Source organism: Peromyscus californicus, unplaced genomic scaffold (genome assembly GCF_007827085.1).
Source record: "Peromyscus californicus insignis strain IS unplaced genomic scaffold, ASM782708v3 Scaffold_8__1_contigs__length_139910024, whole genome shotgun sequence".
NCBI classification, from domain to species: Eukaryota; Metazoa; Chordata; class Mammalia; order Rodentia; family Cricetidae; genus Peromyscus; species Peromyscus californicus.
Genome location: NW_026294606.1, coordinates 87,266,412 through 87,279,456, shown reverse-complemented (window position 1 = coordinate 87,279,456; position 13,045 = coordinate 87,266,412). Strand labels below are relative to the sequence as shown.

At 47.2% G+C, this 13,045-nt stretch overlaps 1 protein-coding gene across 4 annotated transcripts in view; it reads right to left on the bottom strand.

Annotated features, from left to right (window-relative positions):
• Fanca (FA complementation group A) overlaps positions 1-13,045 on the bottom strand; it is a 63,408-nt gene that overhangs the window by 38,603 nt on the left and 11,760 nt on the right. For 3 of the 4 annotated variants that reach the window (XR_008215646.1, XM_052727324.1, XM_052727323.1), the window contains exons 8-17: positions 12,682-12,761; positions 12,001-12,034; positions 11,034-11,097; positions 10,422-10,534; positions 9,751-9,827; positions 9,240-9,381; positions 8,764-8,897; positions 2,661-2,771; positions 153-248; positions 5-64 (exon numbers count right to left, since the gene is read on the bottom strand). Coding sequence is in view for 2 of the 4 variants with exons in the window: in XM_052727324.1 (XP_052583284.1) it covers positions 5-64; positions 153-248; positions 2,661-2,771; positions 8,764-8,897; positions 9,240-9,381; positions 9,751-9,827; positions 10,422-10,534; positions 11,034-11,097; positions 12,001-12,034; positions 12,682-12,761 (911 nt within the window). In the remaining 2 variants the exon portion in view is untranslated. Of the gene's footprint in view, positions 1-4; positions 65-152; positions 249-2,660; positions 2,772-8,763; positions 8,898-9,239; positions 9,382-9,750; positions 9,828-10,421; positions 10,535-11,033; positions 11,098-12,000; positions 12,035-12,681; positions 12,762-13,045 lie in introns of those variants that run through there. The other variant, XR_008215647.1, reaches the window with a different exon arrangement.

The window sequence follows — 13,045 nt, the reverse complement described above, 5'->3', positions numbered from 1 at the left end:
TTACCTCAGCGATGTCCCCAGAGGAGGACAAGTTCTCATAGAGTCCCATATTCTCCAGAGAAACCTTCAGAGGGGAAAAACAAGCACGTGAATACAGACAGCGACAGGAAATGGTTACTGCCAGGCAGGGCTAGAGCAGTGGCCTGACTTGCCTTGAGGTCAGCAAGCCTTGTCTTGGCCAACGAGATGTAGTCTGTGAGGAGGGAGTGGTACTTGCTTGGGACCAGTGGGGGGTGGAAAATATGGACCTACAAGAAAACACAGTAGAGCAATGTCAGCCACAGGATACCATAGCGCTCTTCACCAGGACATTAGCAGCCACGGCAATGAGGACAGTAACTATAAGAGATGGCCACTAGCAGGCACAAGACACATAACTTTTGAACAAAAGTTGACCGTGGTGATGATGCACACCTGTGATCCCAGCACTCAGGAAGCAGTAGCAAAGATCAGGACAAGTTCAAGGCTAGCCTGGTCTACCTAGCAGGTTCCAGGCTAGCTAGAGGTGTACAGTGATACTCTGTCTCAAACCCACAAGAGAAGGCGGCCCTTCCTTCCAGGGAGAAAATTAAGAAAAATGTACTGTGTGGCTGGTTCTTTGAGTGGGAGGGAAGCCAAGGGTAGGAAGCAGCAGCTCCACACCACGGGCTCTGGAGACTTTATTGTCTAGAGACACAAGACCCAGCACCTGCACAGCCTGTCAGGGTCCAGAGTGAGTCCAGGTCTGTGACTGAGGACCTGCTTCAGATTTGTGGCTGAATTTACAGAAAACTGACCACGGGTGCCAGGTTTAAGGAACAGTGAGTCCAGGGAGAGCCAGACTGCTGTGCTCGACAGTAAATGTAAGTTCAAAGGGCAGGAAGGAAGAAATTTGTCAAAGAACAGGAAACATCGGTAGAATTTGCCTGTGGGTCTGCACAAACAACATCACGTTCCGCATGTCTCCAAGTGTGAGTTAGAGTCAGAGAGTGAAAAGAAAGGCTCTCAGTGTCCAGCCTTGTCACTTCTCAGGGCTGGAGGCTGAGACACTCGGAGAAGCTCAGGACAGCATACTCTTCAACTGGTGTGTGTGTCGCAGGGTGGCGGCGGCGGCGGCGGTGGTGGTGGTGGTGGTGGTGGTGACAGGTCAATTATCTATCCTGCACCTGCCAGTCTTAAAGCTTGACCACAAACAACAGTGCATAACAAAGACAGGGGTCCAGGCTTGGGGCAAGTGGACAGGTTCAGTTCTAGTTCCCCGTGCTAACTGGAGTCTGTTATTCCCTTTGCTCACATATCCCCGTTCAGTTTGGAATGTAAATCAAACTTTTTTTTTTAAAGATTTATTTATTATGTATACAGTGTTCTGCCTGCATGTATCCCTGCAGGTCAGAAGAGGGCACCAGATCTCATTACAGATGGTTGTGAGCCACCATGTGGTTGTTGGGAATTGAACTCTGGACCTTTGGAAGAGCAGCCAGTGCTCTTAACCTCTGAGCCATCTCTCCAGCCCCGAAAATCAAACTTTCTAATAAAAACAGCATGAGAGCTTCAGGTCCCCAGCCCCATAATAAGTGGGGGGGATGGGGCTAACTGATAAAAAGAAAAATCATACTGCCAAGCCTTCCTTCCTTCCTTTCTCCTTTGAGACAGTGTTTCACTGTTCCTCAAGAAGGATTTGAACTCCTGGGGGCCTGTAGTCTCATGCCCAGGCTCTTGAGTAGCTAAGTCTGTGCTAAGACTGTGCTCAGCTTCAGATGTTTTGGGAGTTTGAGACAGGGTCTTGCTGTGCGGCCCTGACTGGCTTGGCTTAGAACTTACAACCCTCCTGCCTTAGGCTCCCAAACCCTGGGACCACCGGACTGTGCCACTGTCCTGCCTTCAAGACTTGTTTGTCTTCTTGTTTTGAGACAGTGTCTCACAAAGTAGTCCTGGCTGTCCCAGAACCTCAGCTGAGCAGACCTCCCTCAAACTTACAGTGACTCTACTTCTGCCTCCCAAATGCTGGGATTAGAGTATACCACACCACAACTTGTTACAAATATTCCAACAGTAGACTTACATAAAGCCTTTTTAAAAACAGAAAACAAAACATCTGGAAGAAATGGAGATATCTCTATCTAGTTTTTGTTTTGTTTTGTTTTGAAGTAAACTTAGTATGTATGGGTGTTTTGTCTGCATGTATGTTAGCCCATCATGTGTATGTCTGGTGCCTGCACAAGCCAGAACACAGCATCAGATCCCCTAGGAACTGGAGTTACAGCCAGTTGTGAGCAGCTATGTGGGTGCTAGGAATTGAACCCAGGTCCTCTGGAAGGACAGTGAGTGTTCTTAACTGTGAGCCAGCTCTCCAGGACCCAGAAATTTGAATATCATAAAACCATATCATTTTACTAAAGCAAAAATTAGACCCTCCTACACCCACTTCCTCCATTGTATCTTTCTAGACTCCACCTGGACCGGATCGTCCTTCTGAGAGCCTATGTGGAGGCACTTTATCGCACACTGATAGAATACATTCTCTTCTGAGGAGGATATGTGGGTGCTACTAGGTGCCTGTGCTGGTTCCCTGCACACCTGAACTGTCTGTCGAAGGGCAGAGACCAGTCCTGGCTCAGTGTGATCTTCCATATAGGACACCATGAGCAGACAGCCTCAGGATGCGGCTGTTGGCTCCTTACCTGCATGTACCGAGCGGGTTCCCAGGGTACCAGGTCAGACAGGAACTTGAAGAGGAAGACCAGTGCCTTCTTGCTGCAGCTGTGGTAGCCAAGGGAGCTCCCAAAGGACTCCTGCAGAGAGAGATCACATCGGGTACTGCTCAGTAGTACCCACTTTATGGTCCGTGCTGTCTAACAAGAGCTCGGTAGCCATGGTCTGCCCCAACCGAAAACTGCTGCTGAAAAAATGAAAAAGTAATTTTGGTTCAGAGACTTAAATATGTGATAGATGGACCAGTTTATTAAAGGAGAAGCTACAGTTGCTGTGAAAATAGTATCTCTGGACAGAATGTGGTGGCTCGGACCTGTAATTCCAGAACTCTGGAGGCTGAGACAGGAGGAATGCTACCAGGATACACGGTGAGTTCCAGGCCAGACTGGACGAAGACCGAGACCCCGTCTCAAGACGACAACCGACAAGAACAAAAAAGAGGCGTAGATATAGCTCAGCTGGTAGAGCGTTTGTCTAGCATGCATAGTGCCCCGAGTTCAATTCCCAGCAACCCTTTAAAAACCAGGTGAGGCAGTGCAAGCCTGTACTCCAGCACTCTGGAGGTGGAGGCAGATGGATCAAGGATGAAGTTTATCTTCAACCGTGAGCTTAAAGCCAGCCTGGGTTACATGAGACCCTGTCTCAAAAACAGTAACAAAACAAGCAAAGTAAAACAAACAAAAATACTAAGAATGGGTCCCTGTGACTATCAGGAACACAACCTGTCCACCTGGCTAAGGCTCTTAACATCAGCTGAGACTCTCGAACACATTGTTTTTTTTTTTTTTTTGGTTTTTCGAGACAGGGTTTCTCTGTGTAGCTTTGCGCCTTTCCTGGGACTCACTTGGTAGTCCAGGCTGGCCTTGAACTCACAGAGATCTGCCTGGCTCTGCCTCCCGAGTGCTGGGATTAAAGGCGTGCGCCACCACCGCCCGGCTTCATTTTTTTTGTCTCCAAACTCACCAAAATCTGAAATGACGGGCTGGAGAGATGGCTCAGAGGTTAAGAGCACTGACTGCTCTTCCAGAGGTCCTGAGTTCAATTCCCAGCAACCACATGGTGGCTCACAACCATCTATAATGAGATCTGGCGCCCTCTTCTGTATACATAATAAATAAATAAATCTTAAAAAAAAAAAAAAAAATCTGAAATGACATTACACACTGGGCAGCCAAGGAAAAAGGTTCAAAGTGCTGCCTCCTGACCCCAACCAGACACCGAAGCCACAGGACAAGGGTAGAGCCTGAGGCAGCCCTGCTACCTACAGACACGGTGAGAGGATAGGGCTAAGGCATGTGAGGGAACAAAGAGACTTTAAATCAATCATAATGCTGAGTTTGTCGTACATGAACTTGCAAAGAGAATGTCCACGGGTGAAAACTGCCCAACCATCCCTAAACCGCACAGACTCCTGCTATGCTGGCCGTGTGGGATGCATAATACAGGTTTGGGACCAAACATTAAGCTGTGGGTGAACTGAAGCCATGCCATGGTTTTGTGGAAGAATGCATCTTGTCAAGATCAGCTAATTCTTTTGCATGTTAGACTGCAGATACTAAGCACCATTCAGCCAGGCGGTGGTGGCGGTGCACGCCTTTAATCCTGGCACTTGGGAAGCAGAGGCAGGCGGACCTCTGAGTGCGAGGCCAGCCTGGTCTACAGAGTGAGCTCCAGGACAGCCAGGACTACACAGAGAAACCCTGTCTCGAAAAACAACAACAAAACTAAACAGCATTCAACAAGAAAGGAAATTGTTAATAATGCCATGCTACTTTCTGAGGCCAAGAAAGGGAACTCAGAGACATAAACTGTCTGCAAATGCAAGGAGAGCAACTCAACACCCCTGGATCCAGACTCTGACAAAGCTGAGTCCATTCAGGAGCTGCTCATAACCACCCAACTCCCACCTGTATTTTCTAACTGCTAGACTAGCTAAATGGAGCCAAAGGGACACACATTCAGGCCGGGGTCACAGAAGTCACTGACACCCTGGGACAAAGGTAGTTCTTTTCTGGGGCTAAAGAGATGGATCAGCTGTTGAGAGCACTGGCTTCTCTTGCAGATGACCTGGGTTCAGTTCCCAGTATCCTCATGGCGGCTCATAATTACCTGTAACTCCAGTTCTAGGGGATCCAATGACTTCTTCTGGCCTCTGTGGGCTCCTGGGAGTATGTGTGCACATAAAACTCATGCAGACACACACACACACACACAAATAAATAAATACCTTTAAAAGAAATCAGTATTTCACAATGCAGAGATATACATGCAAGCAAAACACCCATATACATAAAATAAAATTATTTTTTTAAAAACTAAATAAAATTACATTTAACTATAAACTATGACATGGTACAATGACACTGTCAGCAACCATATACACACACATTAATAGGGTTTTGTTCTTTTTGTTTTGTTGTGTGTGTATATGTGGGTGACAAGGTCTCACTCCTGGCTAACCTGGAAGTCACTGTGTGGCCTCAAACTCAGAGATCCACCTACCTCTGTCATCTGGGTGCTGGGATTAAAGGTATATGCCATCACACCCTGGCTTACATTAATTCTTTTGTTGCTTTTTTTTAAAGATTTATTTCTTTATATATTTTATGTATGTGGGTGCTTGGCCTGCGTGCATGTCTACACAGCAGAATGGCATCAGATCCCACTACAGACTGTGAGCCACTCTGTGGGTGCTGGGACTTGAATTCAGGGTCTCTGGAGGAGCCCTCAGCATTCTTAATGACTGAGCCATTTCTCCAGCCCCACATTAACAGGTTTTTTTTTTTTTTTTTTTTGGTTTTTCGAGACAGGGTTTCTCTGTGTAGCTTTGCGCCTCTCCTGGAACTCACTTGGTAGTCCAGGCTGGCCTCGAACTCACAGAGATCCGCCTGGCTCTGCCTCCCGAGTGCTGGGATTAAAGGCGTGCGCCACCACTGCCCAGCAACAGTTTTAAAAAATATATGGATTAAGAGCCAAGCAACACAGTTGACTCCAATTTAGAAAACAACAGACTAGGATGGGTGAGATGGCCCCGTGGGTAAGGGCACTTGTACACAGGCCTGACAACCTGAGTTCAAGTCTCAGCTCACACAGTGTGGCAGGAAAGTGTTGGAACTGAGTCCAAGAATGGATTCGTGTGAGAATTCTGAGCGCTTATGAGAAAACTCCAAGAAAACAAGACGAGAGCCCTGTGATCTCAGTTTCTTCAAAAAACATGGAATTGTTCTTGGAATGTGCTCTCATGCCCCTCCCAGGTGTAGCAGATAAGGGTGAGTTGACTTTAAATTATTCATTATGACTGGCTATTGTTATTTGCTTATCCACCTCTATGGAAAAACATGTTTTTGCCCTGCCCTGTCCATGTTTTGCAGCTTGTCCTTGTGATTATGTACAGCTTGAACTCATGAGAACTTTACTCAGAAGACTCTTCTTAACCCTCAGGGTATAAATTTCCTAATGTTCTGAATAAAGTTGGCTACTGCATGAGACTTTACTCCACCTCATTTTTAGGCTCCACTCTCTCAGGTCTAACTGCCTCAAGAGTGGTAAACAGACTCCAGAGAGCTGTTCTCTGGCCTCCACATACCTACCATTTACGTGCATATATATGTATACACAGACAGACACATACAACACACACACACCACAAATTAAATATATTAAAACTGGAATTCAAATACTAAACCTACAAATATAGTCAACTAAAATGCAACCAACAATACAAGTAAGTTGGGTCCATTTTAAATTATATATTTTTCTTAGTGAACCAGTGAAATGGTTCAGTTTGATGATCTGAGTTCAACCCCTGGACCGCATGGCAGGAGAAAACTGAATCCCATGAGCTGTCCTTTGGCCGCCACACGTATGCTATGACGTATGTGTACCCATCTGCCCAAAATAAATAAAACTGAAGTGAAAATAAGTAAGTTATTCTTCCTTTTCTGTTTCCTTTTCTTCTTTTATTTTGAGACAGGGTCTCACTATATATCCCTAGCTGGCCTGGAACTCACTATATAGACCATACTGGTCTTGAACTCAAGAGCTACCTGCCTATGCCTCCTGAGTGCTGGGATTAAAGGCGTGTGCCACCATGCCTGGCTTATAAATTATATCTTTAAAAGATATTTTGTTCATAGGTGCCATCTTCTACTTTGAGACAGTCTCTCTTGCTGTTCTATTGCATATGCTGGGCTAGCTATCCCGTGAGCATCTGGGGATCTTCTCACCGCCTTCCATCTCACTGTAAAGGTGCTGGACTAGAGATGTATGCTACTGTTTCTGACTTTAGGTAGGTTCTGGGGATTTGAACTCAGCGTCCTCATGTTTGCATAGCAGGGGTTTTACACACTGAGCAATCTCCCCAGCCCTAAATTATATCATTTTTTAAAATTTATTTATTTATTATGTATACAGTATTCTGCCTGCATGCCAGAAGAGGGCACCAGATCTCATTACAGATGGTTGTGAGCCACCATGTGGTTGCCGGGAACTGAACTCAGGAAGAAGAGCAGCTAGTGCTCTTAACCTCTGAGCCATCTCTCCAGTCCCCTCTCCTCATTTCACCTTTTAAAATCAGCTTTATCAAGATATAATTTTTTTTAAAAAAAGATATAATTTAGGGGGCTGGAGAGATGGCTCAGAGGTTAAGAGCACTGGCTGCTCCTCTAGAAGATCCAGGTTCGATTCTCAGAACCCACATGGCAGCTCACAACCAGCTATAACTCCAGTTCTGAATCCTTCTTCTTGCCTCGTGGGTACCAAGCACATATAGGTACATCGACATACATGCAACCAAAACACTCAAACACATAAAGAAATGAAATGAAAATGAAATCAAACGGTTAAAAGGAGGGCTGAGGAGATGCCTCAGCAGTTAGGGGCATTTGCCACTCCTCCAGAGGACCTGAGTTGGGTTCCCAGCACCCACACCAGGTGGTTTACAGCTACCTGGAACTCCAGCCCCAGGAATCTGATGCCCTCTGACCTCCTTGACAAGCCTGTTGACCAGAGTTTGATCCCCAGAAGCCATAGTGGAAAGAGAGAAGTGACATAATAAAAGCTGTCTTCTGACCTCCATGCACACACACACCATGGCAAAGGTCGCCCCCCCTCCCCACACACACAAAAAAAGTTTAAGCCTGGTATGGTGGTACATGCCTTTAATCCCAGCACTCAGGAGGCAGAGAGAGGTGGATTTCTGAGAGCTAGAGGTCAGTCTGATCTACATAGTGAGCTCCAGGCCAGTCAAAGCTAAATAGAGAGACCCTGTCTCAAAATAATAATAATTAATATTCTTATCTATTAATAAATAATAATTAAACAAATGGTTAATTTAGGGCTGGCAAGATGTCTCAGCAGCTAAGTGTTTGCTGTGCAAACTTGACAACCTGAGTTGGAATCCATGGTGGAAAGCATCTGCACACACACGTGTGCACACACACACACACACACACACACACACACACACACACACACACACTTACACACCACCCTAGCCTAAACCTGTACTCATACCAGCTGGCTAAGGATCTCCCTCCAGACTTTACCTTGGGAACACAGACTCAGCAGGCCTGGGATGACCCAAGATCTGTACTTCCCAAGTCCTCCCGAGGTAAGTCTGACAGCCCTCGGACTCAGGAGCACTGTACAGACAAAACACGGGGACGCAGCCGAAACAAGAGGGAGGAATGGGGGTCATGTAAGGAGGAGTGGGGGGTCATGTAAGGAGGAATAGGGGTCATGTAAGGAGGCGGCACACGTCTCAGAACTTTCAGGGAAAAAGAGGCATGGTACATCTGACACAGAGAAGCAGCCATTGCTTCTACCCTTGCAGAACAGTTTCCCATCCTAGGAAATTTCAGAAAAGGAGACTCCACCCAAGGATATGGAGCCTCTGGGCTGTGAGCAGAGCATAGTAGAAGGCTTTTAGAAGTACACGTGAGGATCTGTCTTGGCCACGCTTGCCAAACCGACCCCCTTCACCACAGGGAACACAGCACAGGGTGTCAACAGTTCCTCCCCACGGCCCTCTGGACGATCAGTCTGTCATAACCTACATCCCCAGTAACTCACCTTGAACCAGTCTGCATAGGATGGGAACACAAAGGGGCCTTCCAGAGTGGCCTGGCGCACAATCAGGAATGCAGTGACCATGCTGTCTAGGTGGTAGCTCTCAAAGGCACGGGCCATCAGACAGGCCACCCAGTCTGTGAGATTATGACATAGTCAGAAGGCAGGTGAGGGCAGCCCAGCTCACTCACAAAATTGAGCTTTGCTGGTGACTGAGGATCTGAGCTGGGAGGATGCACACACCCAAACACGAGCTCCAGATGGCAACAGTCACCACATGCTGGATACAACCTGACCAAGACTCACAGAAGTAGCACTAACATCAATAGACAGACAGACAGGTTTCTATGAAGTTGTAAGTGAGTGAAGGGCATCACTAATGTGCTCAGCCTCTGTTGTGTGGGATTCAACTGATATCAGCATGCAAATCACACACACACACATGCTCCCAGTCTCATGGGGCGCCCACGAACACATACCTTTAACCATGTGCTGTGCCTCAGGAAAGCAGACGACCAGTGTAGACAAAGAGGACAGCACATGTTGCCAGTTCACCTCCTGTGTCTCCAGGACTTCCCGCAAACGGCCAACTGACTCCTCTGGACCTAGTGTCACAAAAACCTGCAATAACAGCCCCAGCTCCTTTCAACACCAAAGTGAACCACTGCCAGACAGGCACCGGCCCCTCGGCTCTCTCGAGCCCGTCCACTCCAGCACCAGAGAAGGGCAGACTCGGTGAGGAGCCCCAGGGCTGCCATATTTCTCCTCCCTGCAGTGGTCAGCACGGGCTGGAAGAATTCCCATTCTGAGAAGGAAGGGCTCTGCCCAAGGACAAGGTCAGCCTCTCGATTCTGAACCGCAATCCTGATGAGGACAGTTGTGTCCTGCTGGAGACTCCTGAACCTCCTCCCACGGGCAGTGTCTACCGGAGTCAGTCTGATCCGGTCTATAACCCTAAATCCCAAGGCATGGATGGGATCCCACACTCACCCTGCAGTACAGAGTGGTGAGCAGATGGCAAGTCTTTGCAAAGCTCCACTCTTTCTGCATTTGAATAGCGTCAGACACTGCGGAGGAAACACAACAAAAGAGTTCGTTAAGAAACAAAACAAGGGGGCTGGAGAGATGGCTCAGAGGTTGGGAGCACTGGCTGCTCTTCCAGAGGTCCTGAGTTCAATTCCCAGCAACCACATGGTGGCTCACAACCATCTGTAATGAGATCTGGTGCCCTCTTCTGACCTGTAGTCATACATGCTGTATACAAAATAAATAAATCTTTAAAAAAAAAAAAAGAAAAAGAAACAAACCAACAAAACCTCCTGTTTTATAAAAGCTTCAATGTGAAAAGACAATCCTGTCCTAATTTTCCCCCCAAGTATCGCTGACACTCATTTCCTTTTGTTAACTGAGGTCATCCCTCAGGATCAGAGGAATTTTGGTTCCAGACAACAGGGATGTCAGACTCTGGGATAAAGTGTCATTATCTCAAGGGGTCTTAAAGTGCTCTATTTAACCCACAGGGATCAGAGCTCAGTCACCTGTCGAGGACAGAGCCTCAAATCTACCTAAGGGTCACTGGTATCTCTGTCGGAGTTCACCAGAAGGATAGGGGAAGAGACCCCAGACTGGGCAGGGGACTGCAGCCACAGCACGGGTCCTACCTTTCAGCACCGCCTTGTGAGTCAGAATCTGAGTCAGAGTGTGACTGAAGAACCTCTTCAGAGAATCCCCTGCCGTCATACCACAGCATACATGTCCAGAGTAGACACTAAACCTACAAACAGCAGAAGGGGGTGCACGAGGAGAAAACTGGGAAGCTCTTTCCCCACCAGGTCACAAAGCCACAGGTATCAAATGAATCCAGGGCTATGTCGTTTCAACCAGAGAGAAGTGAATTCTCCGAGGGTGTCAGGAGGCCAGAAGCAGGCAGGAGCCTAGATACGGATTAGGAAGGTTGGAGCTGCATACCAAAGCTGAAGATAGACACATGGGAGGGAGGTCACACCGGGCAAATGACAGAAAAGAGGGGCTGAAGGACCCCACGCCCTAGAAATCTGCAGGCTGAACAGGAGCCTACAATAAGAAGGAATCTCTCGCCCCATCTCAGAGAAGGTTGGACAGACCTCCCGTGCTTTAGCAAGAATCTTCCCCAAAGTCACCGAGCAGCAGACAGTACCCAGCTGACTATTGCTACCATCGAAGTGTTTAAGTGGCCATGTTTCCCAGCGAAGCAAGAACACATTTCACATGAGCAGCAGGCCTCACAGACGTACCAGCCCCTCACTGTCTGGGAAGCCGACGTCACCTGTGGATCAGCATCCAGAGTATCAAGTGCAACTGATAACAGAACACAGGACAAAGACCAAGGATCAGCCCCACAAACGGCCTGTCCTGTGTCACCCCAAGGTGACAACACACCCATTTCTGTCATAGGCCTCTGAAGGTCCAGAATCTTCTAGGATGACACCAGGTCCACCAAGGCATCTAAGCGCCATCACACTGGGATCTGCAAGCTTTCAAGTGAAGGAGAACACACAGAATGTAAATGCTGTATTGAGCTGGTAAACACGTCACAGCTCTGGAGTCTTTGTGGTGCTAGGGATTGAACATGCTAGGTCAGTGTTCTACCACTGGGCTACACCCCAGCCACGGCTCAAGAAATCAAACGTGGGGGTAGGGAAGATGGCTCAGCAGTTAAGAGCACTGGCTGCTCTTCAGAGAACCCAGGTTCAAATCCCAGCACCCACATAGCAGCTACTAACTGTCCGTTAACTCTACTTCAGAGGAAGCAACACCCTGCTCTGGCCTCTGTAAGCCCTGGGAACACATGCTGCTTAGAGATGTGTGCAGGCAAAATACCCATATATATAAAAAGTAAAAATAATAAGAATAATAATTTAAAAAGTTAGCGGGGTGTGGTGGTGCATGCCTTTAATCCTAGCACTCAGGAAGCAGATGCAGATTGATCTCTATGAGTTCAAGTCAGACCCTGTCTCAAAATAAGTAAGTAAACAAACAAATAAATATTTAAAAAATAAATTAAATGTGGAGTCCTGAGGAGGAACTGAGAGCCAGAGCAAAAGAAAGAAGTGAGCACACACCACACATATGCCATAAACAGGGCCTCCAGAGGCAGTGAAGCAGAGGTGGGTTGCTTCAAATGTAAAGGCTGGAACCTGCTAGAGTAGTTAGTAAACAAACTAGTCATTTATAGTCTGGGGCTCGGCGCAAGCCACTTACAAGTCAGCATTCTCTGCAGGACATCTGCAGCAACCTGCCAACAGAACATAAATTCACTCAGTAATTCTCAAGTAGTCACATGCTGGCAATACACAAGAGAATGTCTTGTTTTGTTGAAGCAAAATAAGAAACTAACTGCCTGTTAAGGTGTTCCTCCCTTGGCATCCTCCCACTCTTGGGAGGTCTTTCTCATTTCCTTAATAAATCCAGGTCAGTTCTGCTCATGAGTGTGTGTGTGTGTGTGTGTGTGTGTGTGAGAGAGAGAGAGAGAGAGAGAGAGAGAGAGAGAGAGAGAGAGAGAGAGAGAGAGAGAAAGAGAGAGAGAGACAGAGATGAAGGCAAGCAGGCAGATAGGCAGATTAACTTTACAGAGAGGAAAGCCCTTGATTTGGTCCCTAGCGCATCATAAAACTGAGTGGTGGTGAAGTTATAATCCGTCCAAACACATTGGGAAGTGGAATCAGGAAGATCAGAAGTTCAAGATTAAGGTGGGTGTGGTGGTACAGTCTTTGAGCCCAGACAGAAGGCAGAGACAGAAGGATCACTGAGTCTGAGGCCAGCCTGGACATAGCGAGTTCAAAGATAGCCAGGCTATGCGGAGAAACCCTGTCTTGAAAAACCAACTCCCCCACCCCCACCCCCAAAAAAGCCCAATTCTCCTTTCTAACTTTCCCTTCCTACCTGAGGCATTTTTTCAGGCTCCACAGGTCTTGGATCCGAGCTTTCCTGAAAGCCCCTTGAAACTAATAGTTGCACAAAACCTGAGAAAGAAAAAAACCTCAAAGTAATTTATAAGCATTATGTTCTCCAAACAGCAATGACTCATAGACAAGCCACCTCCAGGGTATACATGTGTGCAGATCGGGAAACTGCTCTTAAGTAGAGCAGCGAGCCCCGGGTGAACTCCTGTGGCTGCCACTGTCCACGTGACTGAGGCCCAAGCATTTATCCAACTACTCAGAGTCAAGTTTATGATAAGGACTTCTTTTCTAAGATTTCATTTCTATTGTATGTGTTTCAGTGTTTTGCCTACACCGACACAGGT